Source organism: Sarcophilus harrisii, chromosome 1, assembly GCF_902635505.1.
Source record: "Sarcophilus harrisii chromosome 1, mSarHar1.11, whole genome shotgun sequence".
Taxonomy (NCBI): Eukaryota; Metazoa; Chordata; class Mammalia; order Dasyuromorphia; family Dasyuridae; genus Sarcophilus; species Sarcophilus harrisii.
In genome coordinates this window covers 451,858,212-451,877,773 of record NC_045426.1, presented here as the reverse complement: position 1 = coordinate 451,877,773, position 19,562 = coordinate 451,858,212, and the positions used below count along the sequence as shown (strand labels likewise).

The 19,562-nt window shown below is 33.6% G+C and overlaps 1 protein-coding gene across 4 annotated transcripts in view; it reads left to right on the top strand.

Moving 5' to 3' along the window:
* Window positions 1-19,562, top strand: part of C1H8orf34 (chromosome 1 C8orf34 homolog) — a 394,007-nt gene that overhangs the window by 216,588 nt on the left and 157,857 nt on the right. For all 4 annotated transcript variants that reach the window (XM_031946288.1, XM_031946289.1, XM_031946286.1 and 1 more), the window contains one exon: window positions 14,826-14,961. In XM_031946288.1, coding sequence (XP_031802148.1) covers window positions 14,826-14,961 — 136 coding nt within the window. The remainder of the gene's footprint in view (window positions 1-14,825; window positions 14,962-19,562) is intronic.

Below are 19,562 nucleotides of genomic sequence, written 5' to 3'. Positions count from 1 at the left end.
ATGTCCTGCAAAAATACTTTAAATGTTTCTTTTTTTTATGAGAAACCATTTCTTCTGCCCTATGACCAACTTAATATAACAATAACAGCCCTTGTTCTGTGTCGCCATGGGTCTTTAAAACCCTGTTATCTGAACCTGCTTGCTTAGTATTCTAATCTTTAAAGGAATAAATCCTCGGTTTATATGAGAGCCTAATCATTCTTAATTCAAGAATGTTTTACAAATGCCCTATGGTTTAAAATAAAATATGTGAAACTCAACATAGTCATAATCTGTGATCATGAGGACCAAAGGAAGTTACCAAATCCAGATGTTTAAAACTAGATTTCACTCTGTAGTTTAGCTAACACCCATTTCTCCACAAATATTTATCAGGGTATATATCACAAATCTTACAATGCTATCTAAATGCTAGTTAGTAGTAGCAACAGCAGTGGTAATAATAAAAATAATACTAACTGGGGTTATTACAACAATGCTAGTTGGGATTTTCCTCTGTGCAAAATCTTCTAATTGACTAGAAAATAAAGCCCAGACTCCTTAGCTTGGAATTCAGTGCCCTTCACAATTTCTTCTCCAACATACCTCTAACAAATTTATCTCTCATCAAATTCTTAGAGAAATCACAATTAATTTGTCTTCACAGAATGAGAAAATCTTAGAGCTGCAATGGACCTCAGACACCAATTTTGCTTAACTAAAAATCTGTTTTACAACACACCTAGCAATTACTGATCTTATCTGTACTTGAAAACTTCTAAGGGAATCCACTACCACCTAAGGTAGTCTATTCTAATTTAGGTAATTCTTGAGAAGTTTATTTCTATACATGAAGTTTGACTTAGTTTCTCAGTAATTCCCACTCAGCACTTTCAGTCACATCCTCTAAATCCAAACTGAACAAATGGCAGTCTTTCTAATATTTGAAGGTTACTATCATGTCCTCCTCAATCTCTCATAACTGTTCCCACTTCTGAGACTTTTCTAAGGCAATTGCCTTATCTGTAATGGCTTTTCACTTCCTTTTAACACAGCTCACTATAAAATTAATTCAGCTGTCCCTCAGATCAAATCAAATCCAGTCCAAATATAACTATTATTGTGATAATGTGATTACATTGTGATAAACTGACTGTTTAAGTTGTGTCTATCTTTTAAAGTCCAACTGATGGCTCATCTCCTCAATGAATAGGCCATAAATGAGCTTCAAAGGAAAACCATTAGAATCAGATAGATTTCCAAGTGAATTCTATCAAACATTATAGGTATGGAACTTAAGTAAGAATAGAGATAAGAAATGATATTTAAATTGAAATTCTCTGAAGTTTCAAAACTGGAGGAGCAAATTTTGGTGGTTATATAAGATTTGGTCAGAAATCTAGATTTGGAAACACAAGAGATCCCCTTTAGAGTTGTCCTGAGAACAAATCATGGAGGAGAATAAAGTGATAAATTATTTCTTTAAGTTGTGTCTATCTTCCAAAGTCCAGCTGATGGCTCATCTCCATGAAGCTTACCGTGACCAGCTTTGCCTGCAGAACTCTCATTCTCTCCTCTGTAATCTTGTAACATTTATTTGATATAATATTCATTTATATCTTTAAGTGATGGGTTTCTTGCCCAGAATTACTATTAAAGGAAGTGCACAAGCCATCAACTGTCTTTTTTGCTTCCCTGACTCTCTGAACTTATCCACCTCCACTCAGAACAGAGACTTCTATATCATTCAGTCCCTTTCTTCAATTTGTTGGATCCTGCCAGCAAACCCCCAGGATATGGAAATTTCCAGACTAATTATGATTATTTCTCTCTTGGATCTGCTCCTGAACCTCTGGACTTTTCCACCTGACTCCTGTGAGGGTACCTCCTCAACTTCTTTTTATGCGTTTTTTTCTCCCATTAGAATGCAATCTTCTCAATGATAGGGACTCATTTGAACTATATTTGCATTCTCCTCAACACAATTCCTAACACCAAATGTATTCTTTCTTTGTCTCTGTTTCTGTCTCATTGTCTGTCTCTCTCCTGCTCTAACAAAGTTGTAAGAACTTTGAGAGCAGGGATACAGTCACAATTTTTTTTTAATACTCAGCATGTAGAAGAGGGCAACACATAGTAGATGCTCTATAAATCCTAGTTTGAACACTTATTACTACCCAAACACAGTAATAAAAAATGAAGGCAATGCTCAAAGTTCAACTGACAAAGGGGAAAGTATGAATAATAAGGTGCATTGAAACAAACTTGATGGAGAATCACTTTTTGGATACTCAAAAGCTGACTATATATTTGAAGTGCCTGGGAGCAATTTTTAAATCCGAATGAAATTTTTTTGAGAAGTCTGCTTAATTTATTTTCTATCCTTAAGATGGAAGTCAGAGAATTTAGGTTCATACCATCCTCTTACACAATAAAATTACATCCAGAAATTCAGTTTTCTGTAGGCCACCATTTGCTGAATTTTGTGAGTCTTTGGAAAATTGTGCAGGAAAAAAGCAATGTTGGCTGAAAAGTTGTTGGATGGTTTTCTTTTTTTTTTTTATCACTGGTGTTATTTGTTTGTTGAAGAAGGGGAGATGGAGCAGGCAGACATATGGGAAAGAGAGATATGTATCAGACATCCAATTTTATTTAACTATAAATCCAGACCACTGGACCACATTCTTTACCAATTCCCTGTTCTATAGATTGTCTTTGGATAAAAGTTTTACTTGTTGCTTGGAGATTTCTGAATGCAAATAAACCAGTGGAACTAATTTAAAATCTCCATGTGTCTACCCTCAAAGCTCTTCTGGCCAAGTGAATGAAACTTTGCACAGTGGCATCTCTCTGGAAACAGTCACCCAACACACACATCTCCAGATGTTTGCCATTTGTCTGAGTTTTAAAAATACATACAACCATCTGCATTCCTTATCCCTAATTGAAATATACTATGCCAACAGTTGAAGGTATTCCCTACCTATTCATAAAGATTTTGTGATTAAATTGTGAAAGATAAAAGTTCATTTTAATTCCAGCGAGGAATAATTATTTTTCTATTTTTTCATTATTTATATTTTACTCCCTCCTACCTGTTCAAAATCCACATAGAAATCTGAAAACTTTCTTAATAAAGGTTTCTGTAAATATTGTAATTCTAAAACCCACACTTGGCTCCACCTGTGAAATTCTATTTCCATTTGAAGATCAGTATATAGGGAGAGCTGGAAAAGGTAGTCCTCCCATTTCTTTCCCTTTCTGAGAGAACAAATCATTAAGAACCATAAATAAATAAATAAATAAATGAATAAAGTAGCACAGAATCACACACTTTTCTTCCACCAAATCATCCAGAAGAAGAAGAAATGAAATATTTATCAACAATGTCATTGTTGATGAGACATAAAGATTGAAGTTTCTCATGACATACATATTTGATATGTCAAAACGTTTTTAGAAATTTATAAAATTTCATGACCTTGAGTCATTTCTGATGATTCATAGCAGCAAATGGCATTTCCAGAATGGACTTAAGAAATATTATTATGAATTATGAAAACTTGGACAAAAGACTGAAGATCTAAAAAGTATAAGTAATGTTCCTATCATTTCTATCCATATCATTTAAAGACAGAATCCAGAAGAGAAAGGATGATATGTATAATTACTAGTCAGTTAAGATGATACCAGATCTCAAAGAAGTCATTGGAAAATAGATTCCCTTCCTCTCTTCTTCACAGAAATATAGGATTATAGTATAGAACATTATATATACTTAAGTCATGCTCAGATGATATATTGTTGAGTTTTTCTGAATTATCTTTATTTCTTCCTTAAATTTTTTTCTTATAAGAAATGTTTTCTGAGTACTTGAAAATGAAAGTAATAATAATTATAATTTATAAGAAATATATAATACATAAATTCATAATGTAATAAGACAGTAATAATTAAAACGATTATAGTAATATTTTTTAAAATATAAAAAAAATTAAAATTGTAAATATTTTTTTTAAAAAGGAAGATTGTTGTTGTGATCTGCTCTGGATAAGTCCTTTGCCTTAGAGGAGAAAGGGGGAGAGAGAAATACATACAAAAAACTAAAATATAATTGATGAGTCCACATGTCTAGCCACAGATTACCAACTGAATTTTTCTAACCCTTACGTACTTATTACCCAGTAAATTCTTGATTGGTATATTCTTGGGGTCTGTTAATCCAAGTTGAGTAGATTTGTAAGAGGGTTCAGCTTCCACTATCTTTTTGAGTATAAAACAGTGTAAACCCCAGTGTTTAAGAGCCACTTAGATTAATCTGCATTCCTGGAACAGGATAAAGGGAACCTGGGTGACTCAGTCACAGACTAGGACTCACTATCTTTGGCTTTATCTAGGTAACTTTTCTATGTTGTTGTAACTCTTTTTCAGGTTCAAATGGATGTTTACAAAAGATTTGGGGCTTCTATATCAATGCTTGGAATATAGGAAATAAAATATAGGTTTAAAAGAATTGAATAAAGATTTGAAAATATTCACATAGTTCTACCACAAGAAAATAGAAACTATAATGTAGGAAGAAGAATGCCTCTGGAAAAATAAACCTTATTCCAAACAACAAAGACAACAATGATTAGCACTTACATAACATTTCAAAGTTTACAAAGGGTCTTATAAATGATATTGCATTGGATTCTTATAATAATCATGAGGAATATACTATTATTACGCTCATTTTTTGGATTGGGAAATTCAGACAGAGAGGGTAAGCAACTTGCAAAAAGATTATCAAGCTAGTAAAAGCTTAACAAAGGATTTGAACTCAGTATTTACTGATTCTAAGTCCAGTGCTCTAATAGATGCTGGGATCAGATAAAGAATTCTGAGTAGTACCTTTTATTAAGATCTATTCATGTGAGAAAATTCAGGACCCTAAGTGGAGAAAGTATGGTGAATAGCATTAAGGTGAAGGTCAATGGAAGAGAAACAGAAGCAATATTCTAATAAGAGCAATTTATAGATTCCTTGACAAAAGAGGAGAATCAGTATGAAGTTTTGGGAAGGGACTACAAGTCTTTAAGAGGGTATTCTATATCAATGACTTCAGGCATCTGGATACTTGCAGAAACTATCTGCCAAAGTAGAGAAGCTAAATTCTTCAATCACTATCAAAAGTTGGAGGAAACAAGAAATATGATTTGTATCTTTAATCTGTTATAGCCAATATGAAGAAATATAAATTTGACAATACATAAATGATTGAAACTTTTGGTGACAGTAAAAGCCTCTTCAGTGTAAAACGTGCAATAAGTCGGGGCAGTAGATGGTGCAGTAGATAGAGCACTGGCTGATAGAGCACTGGCGCTGGAGTCAAGAGTTCCTGAATTTAAATCTGACCTCAGACACTTAACATTTTCTATCTATGTAACCTTGGGCAAATCACTTGATCCCAATTGCCTCACAAGGAAGGGAAAAAAAAAGAAAATGTGCAATAAGTAAAAGTTATAGGCTTAGCCTGACATGCATATGTCCTAATTCTTGAGTCATTTTCAAACAGTTGCGAAAAAAGATAGATATGATTTTGTAGTCTAAAATTTCATAGGGAACATCAGTCCATGAGGAATTAGAGGGACAAAAATAATCCTGAAAATAAAAGCAGAAAAGATCCAATTTGAAAACAAAAATAGGAGCTTCTAAAAAGGCTGGTGTAAATTCATAGGAATTCATTTAATAACTTAGATTTTTAAAACATGGCAATAAAGGCAGTTGATAAAAGATGGACAGAAAAGAGTGAATTAGTATAAGAAGAATTTCACAATCACTAAAATTCATAATGAATCTTTGTTTCAGATATAGATTTTCTTGGGGGAGGATAGCTTACTTGTTTTAATGGCAGGTCATTAAAATGAAAATTACTTATGACACTATGAATTTATACTTTTGATTTAGTGGTGCTGTTCTTTTAAGTCAATACCAACTAGTGTACCTTCTGCCACAAGGCTGCTGTATATCTCTCAGTATTTACTATTTGTACAGTTTTAGTCTATTAGCAATTTAAATTAAAGGGTGAACATGCAATTGCATGTTAGTTTAGTCTCCATATTCAATTGTCCGTGTCCTTACAACAACAAATGGTAAGCAGCAGACTTCAAGAGCAAAACAACCAATGATGAAATCTTGTATTTCACTGAGTCAAAAGAGAAAGGGTTTATTTTTAAGGTAAGCTTCAAATTAAGGTGGCTTAATTGTTCCATACCATATGTCAAATCCAATGTTTGCTGCCTTTGCTTGGAAATTTAAGAAACAGTAAATCACTGATGCCACTGTGTTAAAGGTTACACCTATTAAAAATGAGTGCACATTGCCTCTACCCATTGAAATGGTGGGATATTCTTACCCAGTTATTCTTTGGTGATCAAATAACCATATGATTTCCCTTTGTTACATTCAGCTGACTGACTCATCTCCACCAGTTTTCCTCAAATTATTCCTTACCTTAATAATTTATGACAGATATTTACTGTTTATCACACCATTCTCAAGATTTTTTGGGCTGGCATACAAAGCCCTTTCAATTTATATCTCTCACTATTTTGCTTCTGCTTTAATAATAATCATCTCCAAAATTATTCCCTCTGTATGCCATCACTATTCCTCCTTCAATGACTTTAATTATTCAATCATTCTGAAATTTTTCTATACTGTCCTCCTTTTCTCACCATTTATCCAAAAGCTACTTTTCTTTGAAAGCTCTTGTAGACTTGTAGACTACTCTGCGTAGTCATCCATCCCTTATGATTAGAGTACCTGTTCTTTCTTGAATGCCCATCACAACTCTTTGTGTACCATCCCTTTCTGGTACATGATAATATTCATTTTAGAAAACTACTCTCTGTTGCTTTTTAATTATTCCTTTTTCATGTCTCACTTGTTTGTGTTTATGTGAACTGCAGGGCCAAGGAATAAATATTCATCAAAATTAGTTTGAAATCAAGACGATAATGTGCCTGTTTTAAATCTAGTCTTAGAGACAAAACCTATACATATAAAATTTAAATAATAAAAAAAACAATAAATGTCAAATGAGTGGTATGGGTAATTAGTGCCATGGAAATTCTGTGGAAAAAAAAGTCATTGTGGGATCAACTTGTTACCCAAACTTCCTTCCAAAGTTGTGAGTCCAATAGCCATCACAATTTATTCATCTTATTTATTAACAATAATAATCACTCTGGCAAGGGGGAATCTTCTACCTCCTGAGATAGCCCCTTCAACTTAAGTGAATTCTCATTAGCACATTTTTTGTTATATAGAAACTAAAAGTATTTCTTTGCAAATTATATTATGTAATTTCTGGCATAAAACAAAATAAAGCTCTTCCAGTAGGCAGACCTTCAAATATTTTAATACAGATACTTCCTCCCTTTCCACAAATACATTATCCTCTTCTTCTGACTAAATATACTTAATTCTTCCACCCAATTGTTATGTGGAATTCTATCAGATTGATTCACCATTCCAATTACTCTCCTGCTTTTCAATGCTTTTCCTAAAATATGGATCACAAGAGTGAATATAATAGTGTATATGAGGTCTGACAAGGCCATTATACATTGGGTCTTTCACCTTCTTATTCCTAAAAGAGAGAATTCTCTAGAGGTAGAGCAAGATCATCTTAAGTTTTCCTTTGCTTATCATAAAACACTATATTGATTTTGAAGTTCAAAACTCTGAGATCATTTTTAGATAAATTCATTATATCTAACCATAGTTCCACCAAATTGTACTTATGAAGCTAACTTTTGGAATTCAAATATAGGACCTCACATTTATCCCTATATGTTGATGATGAATTTATGTTCTAGCTTCTCAAGATTATGATGAATATTGGCTTTATTTTCTAGTTAAAGTAGAACAAAATTGGAAAGGGTTTTGCATTATCAGACATAGTGAAGATATTTTTCAGCTTTTACTATGTAAGTAAATGACAAAGGCAGAAGGATTCCAACAAAAGTGAACAATGTGGGGAAGGGACATGATTTTACAAAATTCATGACCCTGTGGTATTGGGTTAGTTTGTAAGTAATGGAACATAACCACAAAGAAAAGAGATGGTAATCTTAATAGCTAAGTGTTTTTGTTTCTTTGGGGGGCTTTTTTGTGAAACAATCAGGGTTTAGTAACTTGCCCAAGGTCATATAGCTAGTAAGTATCAAATACCTGAGGTGCATTTGAATTCGGGTTCACCTGACTCGAGGATCAATGCTCTATACCTCTCCACCTAGCTGCCCCCTATGCTAGAATTTCAAGAAGTTACATTTTTGAAAATTCCAACTGTCCATTTGGATTCCTCCATTCTTTTTCCTAAAGGAATTTATCAAGGGACAGAAATGAGGAAGAATATTTATAATGATGTATTGTCAAATATGATATTGTCCAGTAATGATGGATTAATTGAATTACGTGAATGATTAGATATGAAAATTCATATTCTACCTTCTATAAGAGTTTTGTTCATCCTACTATTAGTACCCTGCCATTTACAATACATGTGCCTTGTATGTATGTTGTTTTTCCTCACTGTCTCCTTCATTGAAAGATCTGATATTTGAGGGAAGGAACCATTTTTTGTCTTCAATTTTCCCAAAATTTAACATACTACCTGACATAGAATAATAAATTCTTCTTGAACTTCTGACTGATAACACAAATCAATTAATAATATTTATCTATAGTTACTTTCCTGAATCACTCTATATGTGTCCTCTGTTATATATAATATGTGTGTGTATGCATGTGTGTATATGTATAGACATAGATGTGTATTATATATATATATATATATATATTTCTGGACATGTGTCTACCTGTATATATGTAGATAGACATGTGTATATATGAGTGTGTCTATGGACTTACAAATATATCTACACATACTATACATATCTATGTATAGTAATGTAGCTACCATGAGGGGTTCTTGACCAGTTTCTGGTACCATTCAGTAGAACATAAAATACTCATTCCTGCATTCTAGGTATCCCAGCCAACACAAGAGGCCAAAGAGTCAATGGCAAATTCTCTCTGATTCTGAGAACTAGCTGCTCTCTCTCCTCTTAATGTTACCTTTTTGTGGGTGTTGATATTTTTCTCAGCCTAGTGTTTTTTAGATATTTAAGACTCAGCTCTATCTTCTTTCTCCTCCATTTGTTAAATAACTGAATTTGTACTCCATTGATTTTCTTTAAAAATAATACATTAATCTGTAATCAGCATTACAGAAAAGAATTAAGCAAAAGGGCAATCCCTTTAGCATATATGGATCTTTTCTTTTCAGACATAGTCCCCTATATATTCTTTAAGAGATATGCCAAAAGGCAAAAGTTCAGTTCACATCTCTGTAGCTCCTACAGGGCAAACAGAAAGGTGTGCACTTTGCACTTTTTCTGTTCTTAACAAACCACTTGGTGGATCAGCATTCATCTCTTAGTGTGGCTCAGAAAATCTTACTGGTTTCTCCCAAAGCCAGCAAAGTTTTTATGTAGGTAGACTTGCTTTCTTGTTCTCCAGTTTTAGGGATAAGACATACTCATTGAATTCCCATTTCTACCCTGATTCATACCAGCAAGTGAGGGACAGTTGTAGGGAATTTTGTTTTGTTTTGTTTTGTTTTTCCCTCTGTGGCATAAACACCTTGGCTCCTAGTATTCCTCCCCACCCCCAAATCAGTAAGAGAGAAAGAATACACACGATTCTTTGGAAGTGTGCCATTTTCCCAATTTCTCTGTTCATATTCAGCTCAGGTCCTCTTGTAATTTATTCTTATCCTCAACTTTTCCTGTCAGTTTTCACTCAATTCTGAAGCTTTGTGGAAGCACAGTCTATTTATATTTATTTAATTTATATCCATTTAAAACATATCTATTTAAACACAAAAAGTGTTATCCTTAGTCCCTTTCATTATTGTTGAACTAATAAATCTTAGGAGAAAACAATAATGAAAGGGACTAAGGATAACACTTATAGATTCAGCTTGCCTATGTGATGAAATGAGATTCCTGACTGTCACTCAGCAATTGAAAGATATCCTTACCCAAAGAAACTGTTTAAAATAAGGGGCAGACTAAAAACCTAAGAATGAGAAGATGAACAATTATGGATGGCATTTGGGTGAGAATATAGGGAAACAAAAGTTTTGTCATTGAGTGAATCTGCATTTAGAATTCTATAATTTTAGAATAGAAAGGACTCTTAGAAGTATAATGCATTAATTCTCTCTTCAATTTTGCTGATAAATGGTAATTCAGTCTATGCTTTAAAAAGTTCCAATGAAAAAGAATTTCAGGAAGTGGATATGAATAATGTTCATCTAAAACAAATCACAAAATTAGCAGATCAATATTTGGTAACAATGGTAGCTTTAAATATTCTGACATCTGTTAGAAGTGTCATTATATTCAATCATAGTATCTATTAAATTAATGGAATGCCTTGGTGATGATTGCCTTATATGTAAGGTTTAGATAAAATTAAGCAAGAATACTGCTTTTCTCAACTTAACTCTGACCAAGAATTGGTGTGTGAAATGAAAATGGCAAGAACTTTGAGACTGTGTAATGCAGATTTTGGGAGATTCTGAGAAATGAAAGATATGAATCCCATTGCAGGCAACTATGAAAAGGAAAACAACTCCAGAAAGATGAGAAACTATGGAATTAAAACAATAAATTATTCAAATTTGAGATTAGGAAATTCAGAATTTGTCTAATGGACTCAAATTTCAAAGGGATATTTAGAAGAGCTAGAAACAATAACAGTGTCCAAAAATAGCACTTTAAAGGTAGAAGGGGTTTGAACTAATATAAAATGTCAAGAGAATAAAAAGATAAAATAAATTAAAGCTTTGTGAAAAATCTTTTGTTTTTCCTCTTTTATTCCAAATCTGTGATATCATAAATGTAAAGAGCTTCTGGTGTCAAAACTATCTCCATTGAAGATTAATAATTTCTATGAAACATATATTAAGATAATTGCCTAGGGCTCTGGGTAGTTAAATGATTTGACTAGAGTTGCAGAACACTGGGTCTTGACTCAAGAAGATCTGAATTCAAATCCTACCTCAGACATTTATTAGCTATGTGACACATAAGAAATCATCTGTATCCTTTTTATAGTTAATGACTGGTCTCTTCAAGTTCTTATCCTATCCTTTTTCATAATATAATACTTACCAGACTATTTGTTCATGTTAATTACTTTTTTAGGCAATGTTTCCAACTTTCTGTAAACTTTTGTGTGGCTTGATGACTAGAATTTCAAACACTTTTAAATTTAGAGAAATGAGAGGTATGCTGATGAGTTTCTTGTGGAAAAATGCTATTTCATCTTTGTCTTTTAATCTCTAAATCTAAACCACCCTTTCATGGGATGGAAATTCAAAGTTATGATACATAGTTAACATGTATCACATGTATATGATAAATTGAATAATTGCATTAAAATTATATGTGTACAGTTATGCATATGTATATTTGAACCTATGATTTAATTGTGATTTCTGATATAGAATTCTACAACTTCTAAGTTTAGAGAGTGGAGAATTGCTTTGATAAAAGTATGATAACTTGAGTCCAAATATGGAGAGATATCAAGATTGCTTTTATTTCTTAGTATTCCAGAGTCTAGTCTCAAGCCACCACAGTAGAGAATGACAGAATCTCAAAATTAAAAAGTATTTCAGAAATCATCTACTCTATGTCACTCTTTATCAAATGATTTCCAGGTGAGAATAGCTCTGGAGACAATTCATAGATTTTAATGTTAGGAAATCCCCTGTACCTTACATAAAGAATAACTCTGCCCTTCAACAAATTCCACATCTTTACTATTTCCTGATCCAAAATGAATGAATCTAATCCTTCTTCATGATGTTCTTTAAAATATTTGAAAATAGTTATCATGTCTCCCCTGCTACAAATCATTAATTGCTTCAACCAAATATGACATTGTCTTGAGCCCCTTCACCCCTCTGTCCTTAACCACCTCTATATGCTATTTATCTTGTCAATGTCCTTCATTAAATGTGGTATTTATATGAGAGACATAGGAGAGAATGATATTACAAAGTCTATCAAAAATTAGATATATATAACTGAAAGAGAAGAGTTGAGGATGACATTAAGTTTAAAAATATGGATGACTGGAAGAATTCTGGTGCCCTTTATCTACAGAAAAATTTTGCACAGTAAGTCTGCCAGGAACTAGTACTTAAGTGAAGATGAGTTCTATTTCAAAAATATTAAAATGTCCATGGGGTATCCATTTCAGAATATCAGTTGGTGGTTTTGGGGACTAAAACTCAGGAGAGAGACTGGGAATGGATATAGATGAGGGAATCATTTACAGAGAGAAGATAGTTGAACTTTGGAAGGTGATGACATCACTAGATATGGAGAGAAAAGAGGATAAGGTTTAGAATAAAATCTTTTTTTTTTTTTTTTTTAAGAATAAAATCTTGGGGATTTTCCTAGTTAGAAGGGATGACAGAAATGAAGCTATGGGAAAGAAAATTATAAAGAAATAGCCAGACAAGTGGGAGGGAGAATCAAGAAAGGGCAGAGTCATAAAAACCCAGATAATAGAGAATATCCCTGAAAAGAAGATAATCAACAATTATTCAATTGTTTCAATTATAGGATTGATTAAATTACAGGAAGAAGGAAGAGCAGTGATTTTTTTTTTAAAAAGACCCTTAGATTTGGCTATTGAAAATGCATTTGTAACTTTGAAGACATTGATGAATAATTTTATAAATTGTCCATCCTAATATATGCTGTAAACTGAACAACAGACCTTCTTAAATAATTTGTTTTTCTTATTTGGTCTTATTTATCTTATTTGGTCTTTTCAACAAATATGAGAGTTATAACAAATCCCTTTAATTCCCATGTTACTGAGAAGCAAATCAAAGTTTGAAATGATATAATTTATCAATAATGCCATAGCCAGTGAATGGCAGAGGAAGTGCAGGGCCTTTATTTTATGTCAAGCATATTGGACAATAGGGGCACTAGGTGACATAGTAAATAGAATGACAGGCCTAGAGTCACAAAGTCATCTTTCTGCGTATAAATCTTACTAGCCATGTAATCTTGGGCTTAACTCTGTTTTCCTCAGTTTCCTTATTTGTAAAATGAACTAAAGTAAGTAGAGCTACTTATAAAAATGACAAACCACTTCAGGATCTTTGCCAAGAAAACCCCAAATGAGATCACAGAATCATACATGACTGAAAACAATCGAGCAACAACAACAAATGCTGGAGGAATTTTGTGTTTTTTTAAATAGGTTTTTTTCTCTTTTTAAAAATCTTTTTTGTAGGGTTTTTTGGGTTATTTTAAAGATGAACAGAGGTTTTCAGAGTCATTTTAGGGTTTGACCAGAATGGAGAACATCATTTCCTTGGATCATAGGGTTTCATGATGAGAAAAATCTTAAAAATCATTCAATCCATTTGTGTTTGCAATGCAATTATATTTGTCATCATCTTTTTTTTCTTCTGACAATTGGTCATCAAACCATTGATTGAACAGGTCAAGAGACAAGTTTATAATCTAATAATATAGCTCTCTCTTTTTATTTTTCAGTTCAATTAAATTGTTAGAAATTAAAAAATCTTAGTTGGGGCCACAAATCTCTCTTCCTATAATATATATCCATGTGTTACTGTAGTTCATAGGCTCTTAGGATCATAAATGATGTGGGTAAACTCTGTAAAAAACTGTGTCCCCTTTTGATCTGTAAAATTGTGTACCCTTTGATCTGTAAAGAAAGGAGATTTGAGTCTCAGGCCCTCCTGGGAAGCATATCTCCCCAGACAAGTTAAGTGGTGTCATTCCACTGGGCAAATTAATCCCCTTTCCCCTCCCCCAATTGTTAGCTAGATCCTCATTCAGGAAGCCTTCAAAGTGATTTCCATTCAATTGGAGACCTGGTCCTGATATTGATAGGCATCCAGGTCTGGGGACTTTGGCTTTCTTTTCCATTTGAAACCTGAGCGTCAGATTTCCTATTAAAGGGAAATTTAAACTCATTTCTTTGCAGAATGTCCAAAACAGAACTATGCCTCATCCCTTGGCATAGCTGCCTGTCAGGACTCCTGCCTGCTATGAAGACATTCTCATCTCTGTGCTAAAGCCCATTTCCCTAATAGGACTTTGCCACTCAGAAGTCAACCTTCCTAGCAAAGCTGACATGGCATCCAACAATAAACTTCTCTTTTTGCCGCTTAAAACTTTTCAGTTTCGTGAATTCTTTCATGAAGGACCTGCGCTTCCTATCCAAAGGGGATTCCCACAACTCTCTGACTGGCACTAGAACACCATCATCATAAATTTATAATTGGAAGGACCTTAGGTATTTATCTAGTCCATGAATCATTTTTACTATGTTTCCACTTGTGGTTCTATTTCAGTTCTCTAACTCCACACAGAAACAGTGTAATTCTTTTCTGACAACCCTTTCAATGTTTGAAAACAGCTGTCAAGTTTCTCTCCTTTGAATCTTCTCTTTTAATGAAATTTTCTACTATATCTAGAAATAATTTTAACAGATATTAAAAAAATTAGGGTAATGTTCTTGCAAAAAGGGAAAAAAAAACTTACAAAATTACATTTTACAGAATGTCCTCTGATACAGTTGATTGATATATACTAAGAAAATGAACTTTTTTTTTTCCTTTGTCCTTAATGGCTACAGGGTAAAAAAAAAAAAAAAAAAAGTCCTATTGTTACACTTTTTTTCCCCCTATTGTAACTTGGAATCTGTAATCACTTATATTGTTACAGAGGACCTAGATGATTTGAGAATGGAAGGAGTAACTACTCTGATGCCTTCTGGGAGCAAATTTAACCCAACTCGAACAGCTCATCTTCCTGAACCCCAGGCAAAGGTCACATTGAACATCTGCTCCAGATGTGCCAGGTAAAAGAATAACATGTGTTACTAACAGATACTTATTGGTGTTCACAGGAGACTTCTGTGGAGAGGCAGCACAACATAGTGAACAGACAGCAAATTGGTCTCTGACTCCTGAAAACTTAGGTTCAAGTCAAGAAATATGTTGACTATATGACCATGGTCAATAGCAGGTTGACATTTATAAATGAGGTCTCCTCATTGGGACTTCACCCTATCCGTACCAATAAAATCAAAAGTCTGGTTTAAAAAAAATGTTTTTTGGAAGGTAAGGGCCAGAAATGAAATCTATTTTCATTTTCACTTAGAATAGGATTTCTTAATTTGGAATCTATGGACTTTTAAAATAATTTTGATAACTGATATAATTATATATTAATATAATTGTGGTGTTTTTTTTTTTTTTTTGGCATCCCTACATGTTTTATTTTATACATTTAAAATACTTTTCTGAGAAAGAGTCCTAAATTTGCACTAGACTACCAAAGAGGTCCATTACACATATACAAAAAGGTTAAGAAACTTAAGTTTAAAAGAAAACAAGTTTGTTTCTGCCTCTTACTTGTACTTGCTTTGACAATAGTCTTTCCCGGACTTTACCCTTCTATGGGATGCCACTTACATCCACAGTGAACCTCAAAGGCTAGATTAGCCGACTTCCCAGCTGTTTTAAGTCTTTCTGTCTCTGAATTTCATTAGTGAACTGAGTTTTTCTAGATTTTCAAGGCCTATTTCTGAATTTTAAAAGTTCAAAACCAATGTTAAGATAATGGCTTAAGTGTAGAGTCAGGACTTTTCAAGATCCTATAATTCGGATGCTATTAGCTGCTCTGGAACACCTATCTTAACTTCCTTACATCTAGGAAAGAATTTAATCATTTCACTCTCCCATAGGTCTGGGCTGGTGGGAGCAATTTTTGCATACACTGTAGGGAGTCCAAAGAAGTAGCCAGGTCTTACTTTAGCCAAGTCAACTCTACTCTGCAAAGCCAGCAGAAGCTCCTAGCAGTTCCTAGAATTCAAGCTTTTGTAGAGCCTAAATCTCATTTGCAAAGGGGCTTTTAAGCCTGTTTAAATGATAAATCTGGCCCTTTAACCCTTATGTAAATGGTGCAGATTAGCAAGCACAATACCAAGTCCTGCTGGTTTTTTCTCCTTGCTTTTACCTCTGGCTGGTCAATTGTGTGGTTTGAGAGGGGATTAAATCCAAAGAAAGTAAAAGTGTGTGTGTGTGTGTGTGTGTGTGTGTGTGTAAGGGGGAGATTCAAGTCAAAATTTTCTAGCCTGTGCCCCTTTAGATTTGATTAATAGTTACTTAAAGAAATATAAAGGGCATCTGTCAAAATATGAGAGCCAAGTACTGACCTCATGAAATTTTTCACTGGGATGCCAATTCAAATCATCTCATCAGGGATGATTCATGAATGCAACCCTCTAGTTATTTCCTTTTTTTTTTTTTCTTTTTCTTTTTTTTTTTTTTTTAAGGTTCATAGAGATATAGTATAGTGTGTGTGTGTTTGTGTGCGCACGCCTGCATTAAGGAGAAGCACTCTATATTGGAAGATTGGAGTAGGAGGAGCCCTTTGCTAAGTGTAGGGTGCTTTGTCCCAGGGGCTTGACTCCTACTACCCTTTACCTAACTACAAAGAGCAGTTGGGTGGGGGGGGATCCCCTCATTCTAAAGTGAGCTCTGAATTTATCTTCCCATTGAGAAAAACAATATGGATTGCTTAGAATTAAGTTGGCAGCTTTGAGTAATATAAAAGGTCCCTAAGAGACAGTCCTATTTTAGGGGCTTATCTGCTAATGATAACTTTGTAGCACATGGATGCTTGTTAACATGTTGGTTAGAAAATCCAGATCCTATAAAAAGGATGAAAATTCTAAGTCTTTAAAGTCTGACTTTTGGTGGTTCAACAAATGTTCCTTAAGCATTTACAACATTCATTCATAGCACTAAACCCTGAGGGAGATTAAATAATGTATTAGGCTTGTTCTCTCACTTCAAGTAGCTAACAATCCTAATTAACAAATCCTAGAAAGTTCACAAATGTTGGAGTCTCAAAAATTGACAGAGAAGATTCAGGTCCTTTCCCAGGATACTGTGTTGTTTTTTGTTCTTTTTGTTGTTGTTGTTGTTGCTGTTTTGTTTTGTTTTCTTCTAAATGAGAATTGAATTGGTATCAAGAACCTTGTTTCCTACTTGTGTGACCTGGCCTAAGATACTCTTAGATCTCTTATCAGCTTCCTCATTTATAAAATGAGTATTCTTGATAATTTTAATCTTCTCTAAGGTTTAATTTTAATTATACAGAGGAAGAAATTGAAGCTCTAAAAGTCAGGAGTTATGAAATGACTTGTCCAATATATCCATCAGATAGGTAATAAGTAACCACTGTGATCTTTTTCTTTACTATAGGTGAAAATGAGATTTATAGAGGAATAGAAGTGATAAATGGCCAGTTAACTTGTACAGTAACTTCCTTTGCCCTCTAGTGGGAACCATTCCTTATTTACAAACAAACAAACAAAAAAATAAATAAAGGTGGAGGTTGGTGACCCATAGAGGGAAAAGAGGGTTTCAGTTAAACTAACCATCATATCCATAATGACAGAGCAGCAATAGAATGTTTTTCACTTATTGTTCCTCAACTTCTGAATAGAAGGAAGACATGTATAATTTCTCCTCTTTTCTACATCTTAAATAATCATTATAATTGCATAGAATTGATTTTTTTCCCCTCAGATTCCTTCCATTTACCTTGTGAAAAAGTATTTACTTTGTCATTACGGTGTAGAGACTAAGAAAAACTCCATTCTTTATTCTCTTAGAGTATATTCTCTTAAAAAATTGCTTGCATAAGTGGATTCAAAGCATTTAGGATTGTTTTTCTCTTAAAAGATTTTGTAGTCATGGGATTTGGCCTGTGTGCTGAACAGAATTAAACTGCATATAAATCCTTAAAAGTATCAAATAGTCTAAAGTCCTTCTACCAAATTCCAGCAATTTCCTCATTAATTAACGTTTCTAATATTTCCTTGTATCTAACATTTGTATTTGAATTTTATTCAAGTATTTATTTTAATATGGAAACTATCAAAATGCTACCACTGAGTTATAGCTGTCATTTATGAAGGCCTTTGAAACCACTAAAAACATAATATAGGGGCAGCTAGGTGGTACAGTAGATTGAGCACCAGCCCTGAAGTCAGGAGGACCTGAATTCAAATTTGGCCTCAAACACTTCCTAGCTGTGTGATCCTGGGCAAGTCACTTAACCCCAATTGCCTCAGCAAAAACCAAAACAAGATCCATAAGATAGGGTAATTTCATTTCTTTATTTTACATCTTTATTTTGCTTCATTATTTAATCAGTATAGGTGATCTCTCCATTGGAGAAATCACAATCCCTTTATAGACCTCAAAGTCTACTTAGCTAGAAAGATGACTAGAAAATATCAGTCATGGATCATAAATGTTAATTATTTGAAGAACTCTTGCTTTTAGATGAGTAGGCATCTGGTATCAGTCATGCATTCCATTCTTGGCTATTTTTATGACTTTCTAAACTGATAAAAGACACCAGAGTTTGAAACTCCTGTGGTCGACCCTTTCAGAACACAAGGTGACCATGAAACTATGAGCAAGCATCAAAACAGGACCTCAGAGGATGAGTCTCTATTGGCTCAAAAGGAGAAAAGCATCTAGAATAGAAAGAACATTGAACTTGGAGTTCATTTGCAAGATTAAAGGTTAAATTGGATCGTGAGCTCTAATCTTAAGGATCTAGGATCTGTGAGGAGATTTCAAGAAAGTCCATGAATTTGGATGGGAAAATACTTCAAGTCAACGAGTATTTATTAAATACTAACTATGGGTCAGACACTGTGCTGAAAACTGGGAATACAAAAAAATAAATAAATAAATAAAAGTGAATGACAGACTTATTCTCAAAGAGCTCATCATAATAAAAATGAATATGTGCATTAACTTCTAACAGAAATTTATCATTTATTTCAATATTTTAAACATTGTCACAAGAAGGGATCCAGTAGGATCCATCAGATTACCAAAAGTATTTTTGACTCACATAATTAGAATTTCTTAGATAATATAATCTCTAAAATCTCTTCCAGCTCTAACATTTTAGGAAAGAATTATTCTGATCATAACAGTAGAGCCTATCTCAAGGACTGGGTTGGGAAATGGATTTTCTTTAAAAAACAAAAACAAACAAACAAAAACATTTTTTCTGCTATCTCACAAAGCTGGAAGTTCAGGAGCAACATCTTTGGGGTCACTGCATTGCTAATCAGCAGAGGACTTTGATCATTTCTGACCTATGCAAATTAGCATATGTTTAGGCAATCTGGTAGTCCACCATATTGATGCCAAACTTAGTGTGACCATTTGGCAATCTTAGCCAGCACGAGTTCAGAACTCCTGAGTTGGAGATCCACCAGTTTCAGCTTCTCAGATAGTAGGGATTTCAAGTATGCACTAATGTCACTCAGTTCATTTTCTTTTTCTTTCATCCCAATCACATACCAACAAATCATCTCTCCCTCCCCCAAAAAAGATGATCATCTACTCAAATTACTATTTG